Source organism: Ipomoea nil, unplaced genomic scaffold (assembly GCF_001879475.1).
Source record: "Ipomoea nil cultivar Tokyo-kokei standard unplaced genomic scaffold, Asagao_1.1 scaffold1509, whole genome shotgun sequence".
In the NCBI taxonomy this organism is placed as follows: domain Eukaryota; kingdom Viridiplantae; phylum Streptophyta; class Magnoliopsida; order Solanales; family Convolvulaceae; genus Ipomoea; species Ipomoea nil.
In genome coordinates, this window is record NW_017617937.1 from 133408 (window position 1) to 142157 (window position 8750).

Here is an 8750-nt window from a genome sequence, read left to right on the forward strand (position 1 = left end):
TGGACACAGTTTTAAAACTGTCATAATTGTGAATATAAAGTTCAAAAATTATGAATATATAGTTCAAAAATTATGAACATAGAGTTCAGAAATTGTGAAAATAGAATTTAATAATTGTGGATATGAAATTTAAAAATTATGAACATAGAGTTTTATAATTATGAACATAAAGTTCAGTAATTATGGACAAGGTTCCATGGCATAACAATTGATTATTTATACCCCAATTATTGCATTCAAAAAGCCCAAGGCTTTGTGAATGACAAATTATTATATGGACTATGGTTCACATAATGATGTGAACTATAATAAAAAGTAAATTTTTAATATACTAAAAGTACATTATTTGTATAATGAATGTACATTATATAAAATAGGAATAAGGTTCAAATTGGCCACTGAACGTAACCTGAAAATGCAATTAGGCCACTGAACGAAAAAAAAGTGCAATTAGGCCATTGAACACTCAAAAAATGTGCAATTAGGCCACTGAACTCTCCAAACGTATGCAATTTTACCGGATAGCAGGTTACCATCAATTTTAACAGGTTACCTGCTTACGTGACAGCTTAGTTGGCATTTTTAATAATTTTTAAATAATTTTTAATAATTAATTTTAATAATAAATTTTATAAAAAATTGGAAAAAATTAAATAAAAAATAAAATAAAGTCGTTTTTATTTTTTAAAAAAATTTTTTAATAAAAATTTATTATTAAAATTTATTAAAAATTAATTAAAATTTATTAAAAATGCCAACTCAGCTGCCACGTAAGCAGATAACCTGCTAAAATTGAGGGTAACCTGCTATCAGGTGAAATTGCACATTTTTCGAGTGTTCGGTGGCCTAATTGCACTTTTTTTTCGTTCAGTGGCCTAATTGCACTTTTAGGTTACGTTCAGTGGCCAATTTGAACCTTATTCCTATAAAATAATGTACTTTTAGTACTCAAATAATGTATTTTTCTTAAATAAAATGTACATTTTTAATATACTAAAAGCACATTATTTGTGTACTTGATGATTTTGTTGGAACTGGCTCCACTATAAATCGGGATATATAGGTACAAAACGGGGGTAAGGAAATAATAGTAACTTTATAACCCGGAACGCTAGGTACAAAATAGTACGTACAAAAGACTGAGACACAAGCCCAAAAAGGAGGCCCAAACACAAAGAGTAGAGCCCAGAGAATGGGCTGTAAATAACTAAGCAATCAACGGGAATCGAACCCAGGCAAAAGGGTTGAGGGTATAAGTCAAGGACTTGACTAGATGAATGTGCTTGTAGTGTTCAGACATGATTCTGATACAAAGCCAGACACCCTATTTATAGTAAAATCACCCACATCTTGCATCGTCCACGTGTGCGTCACACGATCCGCTCATCCTATGGCTTCCATGTGTCCCAGGTCTCTAACTCATCCAAACTCACCACAACACCAACACCACTCCCTGCACCTCGAGACCACCCCCACACCACCTTCGGAGAGGGGGGCGCAAGCCAGCGACCCACTCCATCCGGTTGCCACACGCCGGGTGCATCCCTCCAGGTTGGTCCACCTCTCGCCTCTTGACCTCGTACCCCTCTTGGCCTCTACCCTCAAACCCAGCCCAATAATGCAAGTCCAACAAACCTTTAGCTCATAACCAATATCCCATCACTATAACCAACATGGTTGGCGTGGTGGTTCAGCACCTTGTCTCTTAAGCATGAGTTTGGGGGTTTAATCCCCACCCATATCCATGCACATGGAGTGTTTGGTAAAATTAATTTTTTGATAAGCTGATAAATATAAAAAGACTAAAAAGAACATCTTCAACAAATTTAAATAGATTTGGTTACATATTAAAATTTAACATTTTAAAATGAAACTATTAGCATCTCATAATCCGCGCTACATGCTCCTGTCCACTTCATGGTTAAATGGCAATGGCACAGACTTGAACGCTCGATATTTTCCAACGTTATTCAGATGCTCATTCTCCAACCTGAAAAAGCCAAAAACGCACACCATCACCAACCACTATCTTAGGGTATATATGGGTAAACTCGGCCCTTGTAATTCTAACTGATTAAGGATCACAAGGTGGTGAATTATATTATAGAAAGACTAATAGGTCGTTCTTATTGAGAGTTGAACTTGTAACACTATGATAACATACCAAATCAACAACTTAACCAACTTGAGACATATCCATACCGTTTTGTTGGCCTATGTGACTATATACTAACCTGAAAAAGTTCCAAATGCCGCGGCGGATAATTTCCAGACAGGCAATAATGGCAACCACGGCTTTCTTATGGAGGAACGAAATCTTAAAATCCAGAACCAGTTGCATCCATGTCAGCCTCAAAATGATGTTCACCACCTGCATTTGGACCAATAAATTAAAGAACATGAAGATTTCAAGAAAACAGACTACTGCCATTTTCAAAATGGTAAGTTTTTTTTTCTCTTTTTACTTACAATTGCAGCAAAGTAGACAGCCTTGTTTGGAACAAGGAGCTTGTCCCTCAACCAAGGGTTCTTGGAGTTCCTCTGCAACAGACCCCAATCTATAACAATGTCCCAGTACGTATTGGTGATGGTCGTGATCCCTGAAAAGGCTATTGCCAGAACATGCAGGGTTGTTCCTTTATTTTGTTCATACAGTGTTCTTAGCACCAGAGCAGCCACTGTTGTGAAGTACTTGAGACCATTCAGCCCTTGGTTATTGTCTTTCTCCTCGAACAACCGACGAAGGCACTGCATATATATCAACACCCATTGCATGCCAATTTATGAGTTCTTCAATCTTTTTAATTAGCTGTTAATCAGGCTGGTTATTAGCTAGCATACCTGAAGTAACCGAACAACGAATGGGATTGCTGCTACAATTATATAAAAGAGTTTATACACATCACTGTCCTGACATGTGTTTGATCTTTGTCTGAAGTTTCCCCATCCGTAGTAACAGATATAGAATTCAAAGCTCCTGATGGCCTGAACCTGGCTGGTAAGTTGATCTGCCAAGAAAAAATCAGGCAGGGTCACCTGGAAAAACAGGAAATTTCAGATTGTCTCAACATTAACTTTAAGATTCTTATGGTCTGTTCTAACATGTGCAGATTGGCAAGCATACTTTAAAAAGAGGAGCACAGATGCAGTGCCAGGCGCATGTGATGAGGAAGAAACGACTTGATCGATACATGATGTTGAGAGGGCAGAATGTTATTATTAGCAGAAGCTGGAAATGACAAAATAAGAGAATTTTATGGTCAAAATAGAAGTTCCTTTGCACAATTATAAAATGCAATTAGGCTGCTAGACTTACAGAAATCAGGATCAGTGGAACCGACTCAGAGAGCACCTTATAACTTCTTGTTTCAGGGTCCATTTCCATATTCAAGTGCGAGAGAACAGCAGCCAAAGCAAGCACAGAAAGGCCTGAAGCAATGAGGAGAACTTGTCGATAACCAAGTTCTGTTCCTTGCTTGAACCCAAATATAAAGGAGTAATTTATGCGGTATCGCCTCCAAAAGTATATGTCCCCGGCATACATTAGCATATGTAGGACAATGAATCCGAATAAACTACATAAATTAATTGCAGATTATTAGTAAGTAATTTAAGTTTACACACTGCATATTGCACATAAGGCAAGCACACCTGTACAGTGGGAATATATTTTCCATAAACTGATCACGATCACGATCACTCCCCTCGTTTTGAAGAAGATAACTAGCTCGTATAGAAACAATAATAGCTACAATTAATGCTATTGAACAGCCCGAGAACAAGCCTGCAAGACAAAAACCGAAGGGCTCTTTAGCAAGTGTTTGCTTTATAATTTAACTCAGTTAGTTTCACAATCTCACCATGAAAAAATGCGATTCTGTGCTTCTCGCGCTTCACACGAGGCCTTAAAACACTCATTCCTTTCCTTCTATTTCCATTGACAAAGTGCTTTATGAATGTGGCTTCTGTTCTTTCCATGAGCCTACTAACCTGGGAATTTAATGGAAATATGGAAAGAGATCAGAACCAATATGTCATTGCAGGTCTAATCTTAATCTGAAAATGAAATCTATGTTATGAAAAGCCGACGAACCTCATCAGAACTTCCAAGATCAGACTTATCAACCATCTCTAGGTATGACCTTGAAGCTTTCCTTGAAGTGATCTATAAAATACAAACATGAAAATGAAAGCTGAGCAGAGGTTGCAATTAGACTAATTAAACCTCAATATGATATATATACCTTGTCATACTTCTTCATGATCTTGGAAAATGCCAATGTGTTCAAGAAACTGGTGCAATGAACAACAGATTTTTTAAATGAAAACAGTCACTCCATAAATTCTGATCAGAAAATATAATGCATTATTATCACCACTCACCAGTAACTCTTGAGAAGTCTAAGCTTTCCATAGAACTCCATGAATGCCTTTCTCAATCTTTCTTCAGCCTTCCTTAGCTCGGCCGGGTTGTACTTGAGTTCAGAGTTTGATGCCTTCAAAATATTCTTCAAAGTGGAGATGGGAGTTTCAGGTAGGATGTTGACTCTTACGTCGTATAACACATGTAACGGAGCAGGCCTGAAATCTGTGAAGTTGTTAGTCTTCTCTTCTTCATTCCTTGTGTTCTTCTGATCAGCCATTGTCGTAGTTCCTGCAACCTCTTCACCACTCTTCTCAATTTCTTGTATTGCATCCATATGTGACTTAGCTTCAATGAGTACAGCAGAATCTCTTCTTGTCTGGGACTGGGCGCCATTGATATCCGAAGGTTTTTCTACGACGATCCGGAGAGCTATAAGTGCATCCATTTGCTTACTTAGCTCATCCGCCTCCCTCCTCACTTCCTCCACCTTCTCTCTGTAAAACTTCAAAACTTTATTGAATTCATCGTCAAGCCTTCTGAAGAACACCAGCTCGTATTCTCCCCCGGCTTCTGACGACATAAGGAACACTGTTTGGTACTGCGGCGCTCCAATAATCCCTTCCTGCTCCACAGCATTCACCAGTATAACTTCATCTTCATGATCGCTCCCGGGACTGCCCAATCGATTCGTTAACCCGCTGAAAGCCCGGTACATGGACACCCTTCTCTTCAATGAATTCTTGCGCGTCGCCGCCGCGGCGGCGTTCCGCCGCCGGAATCCCGAGATATCTTTCAGAACTCCCTTTAGATAGTTGTAATCCATGTATGCTTCCCCCCATTCTTGAACCATCTGGGAAGCCAGTTCCTTCCCGAACTTCATGTTTTTCAACTACGAACTACCCACTGAAAGAAAATAGTATATGTTTCTATCAGTACTACTTTGAATAAGAAACTACGATAGCTGCTGTGTAGTACCTATCACCTTTCCAAATACATACATCTATTTATATGCACATTCCTACAAAAGAAAAACTGTTTTTTTATTTAGAGATCAGAGGTTCTGAAGATTGCCCATTAAAAAACGAGTAGGGGTAGGTAATATTCAATGTAAAATAATATGGAGCCAAGTAAACGGCTTTGATTAGACATTTGGACCTGATGGATAAGTAAAAGAACCCCACTCTACACCATTTTTTACTATCCATTTCATGAAAATGGAAAATGTTATGGCTCTGTTTTGCAAAATTTATTTAAGGGTTTATAATTTATTTTAAGTTATTAATCTACTATTAGTATTTTATCGGTGCGTTACACAGAATAGATTTGTTATAATTTTTAAAAATATTTTAATCAATATACAAATATAAATTATAGCAACGAATATTATATAGTGTAATTGATGAAATGAGTTGTATCGATTATGTTTTTTGATGTTATCCTTGCTTGAATTTGAGTAAATAATTGCTAATTATTCATGCAATGCATGGATAAAAATTTTTTATTATATATTTAGATAATAAAATTGTTGCTATTTCTTTAATCATTTCAAAATTTGCTAAATATTCATTCAAATACGTGTGAATACGTATCAATGAAGAACACTACTGAAATTTTTCGTATGAGCAGAAATGGACATGGGGGACCGTTTCTACATTAGAGAGAAACGGACTCCCCGAATATGCTTTTCCTTGGTTGATATCCAATTAGAATAGTATATATTAGAAAAAATTACGGTATTAGTTTTAAAGATTTTGATTTTGGTTGGGCCTCATTTATTAAATCAAATGAATGTGTTGGTTTTAGGGTTTTTGGGCCCAGGGAGGTCCAACACAACCTTAGTCGGTGGATTCACCTTTCAAAAAGAACTTTCTTTTAAAAGGAAATAAAAATAGTGGAATGATGCCTCTCCTATTGCCTGGGCATGGACTCGCCCTTTTCACAACGGCGGAGGGGCATTTATATAATAGGCCCTCTTTCAGCCAAGTTAAAGTACATTGAAGGCTGCTTTAAAGCTAATTACATTTTAAGGCTGTTGGGTGTCGTTACCGGGTCGGCCAACGACTCCTTTGGGTTCTCTAACGGTTCGCTCGGTCGAGCCCTTTAAATGCCGCGATAAATGCCACTCAACGGCTCTTTGCCGAGTCTTCTCTTCGACCTGGGCCGGGACCGACTCCTGGACTCGGCTCAGGCCTCTGCCGGGCCCTACTTCTGACCCATATTCTCACTTGCTGGGCCGCTACCTACCTACTCTGGACTCTTCCCCATCCTGGGCTTCTTCTCTTGGGCCGGGGTCCTCACCCCATCAGAATGGTTCAGATTGTTCAAATTTTAATTTTTCCTTGAGATTTTCAAATTTATCCTTAATTATATAATTTCAATAAGAAATGTTTTATGTTTGAACCTTGTTAGGAATAAATTGTAATAGATTTTGATATGCCAAATTGTAGTATGTAGAACCCCCAATTTGATTTGGTTTAAGTCTAGTTGAGTCTTAGACCAAGATCGGAAAATTATTAATTAAGAAGTAAAAGAGAAGACATAAGAGGAAGATGTATGAAGAACGGAAGAAGATATCAAGTCTAAAATCAAAATTTGTCTAGTAAAAATGACAAATAGAAGAAGAAGAAGATGTATGCATATAATTTGAACTTCACACTGATGCCATACTCAGAAAGAATTCGCAGAAGAAAATTCGAGGATGTATACGACTTGAAGATTGCATGAATTTGACTTGGAGATCAAGCATCTATGGAAAGAAAGGAGTACATCAAAGAAGATTGGAGATATAATCAAATGATTGTACAGATGGATTGGAAGATGCTTGAAATATTATACTCAATGTCTCATGTTTGATTTCCATCAATAGTATAAAGTATAATTCCATGGGGAAGTATGGGAGCCAGTTGTATGCATGTATAAATTTTTTATTGATGAGGATGCTCTTAGTGCTTATTAAATCTTATGAAACTAGTCGATGTTCATTAACTAACTTAAATCATTGATGAAGAGAGATAGGGTAGATGTAATGCAAATGAGGAGCACAAGTAGTGTCGAAATGTAATTTAATCTCTCAAGACGGGAGGAATTGGGCTAAAGCTTTTGGTGTCATCTCTTAATTTATATGAGTGAACTAACATGCAAGATTCACTAGTTCCGTGGCGAATTATACAATGAATATTTTTGTATTGTGAATCTTGATTCAAAATAACATTTAGTTTATGTGTATGCAGTTAACATATTATGTGTCTGTAAAAAAAATTGAACCAGAGTCAAACTTGCTTTCTCAACCTATTGAAACACAAAAAGTGAATATCGCTTTCACTGAGACTTGAATTCACAACTTGAAAAAACAACTTATGCCACTAGACCACAAAATCATTGGTAATTTGGTTTGTAAGCAATGCTAACCCATTAAAATCGCAGGTACACTGTGCAAATTAACTAAAAAAATAAATAAATAAGATGTTGTAATGTGACAACTCAATGACTTAGTTTTAAATTATTATCCACTCACACGGTGCAAAAACCAAGTCTAATTAAAGTCCTATTAATTTTTATTATTATTATTATTTTTTCATTTTTTAAAGATCTCGGTTCCATTCAAATGTCATTTTAGAATCATTAGTATTTTGTCCTGGATGGTCAAACAATGTCATCTCCATCCTAGCTTAGCGTATAAAAACTCGTTCAACTACTCCCTAGACCATCAATAAAATAAAACTTAAAAAATTACTTTTTAATCCAACAGGCAATTAAACAAACAAAAACATAAGCCATGTGCAAGGAATATAATACAAGAATTAAAATAATGATATATGTATCCTTTAAAATTATTTACACTATCCATGGTTATCATTATTGGCATGTTGGGATTACTATAACTGATTCAAATAACCCTACTTGGCTACTTGATCACCGGGCACGGCGGGCAGTCCAAATCAGTATAACCTATTAGTTTGCCGGCTAATCAAAATATAAAATTCATATGATTAAAAAAACAATAGAAAACTCATATGAGAAGTAGGTGGTGTCAGTGGTGTTGACAATAAATTAAATGAGTAAGTGAGACATCTCCCACTAATTGGCTGTTGGGACAGTATAGCGCCACAGTGATTGGATTAATTCTGTTGTGACTCAGTTTTCTTGTCTTCTTAGACCCCAAAAGACTTCTTTAATTTGTGTAATGATTTTGATTAATTGACAGTCCACGGTTTGGTGGCCGCTACTGGTACACCTAATAATCTATGTTAAGTTGGAATAGTTAATTTAATTTATTCTTCCCAATAATTAAATTAATTTATTATTACAATATGTGTTTGTTGTTATAAATATTTATTATGGCTAGTATCCCACTATCACATCGATCATCTTTCTCCCACTATCC

General features: G+C 36.4%; 1 protein-coding gene across 1 annotated transcript; it reads right to left on the minus strand.

Annotated features, from left to right (window-relative positions):
• Window positions 1–1871: 1871 nt before the first annotated feature.
• LOC109188949 (phosphate transporter PHO1 homolog 3-like) lies at window positions 1872–5267 on the minus strand. The gene is made up of 11 exons (XM_019339610.1): window positions 4384–5267; window positions 4245–4293; window positions 4094–4165; window positions 3861–3990; window positions 3652–3784; window positions 3317–3575; window positions 3125–3229; window positions 2842–3036; window positions 2470–2748; window positions 2235–2371; window positions 1872–1990 (listed from the first exon to the last, which is right to left on the minus strand). Exons 1-11 carry the CDS (start codon window positions 5244–5246, stop codon window positions 1897–1899), a joined length of 2316 nt encoding a protein of 771 aa, XP_019195155.1. The 5' UTR covers window positions 5247–5267; the 3' UTR covers window positions 1872–1896.
• Between the last annotated feature and the right edge of the window lie 3483 nt (window positions 5268–8750).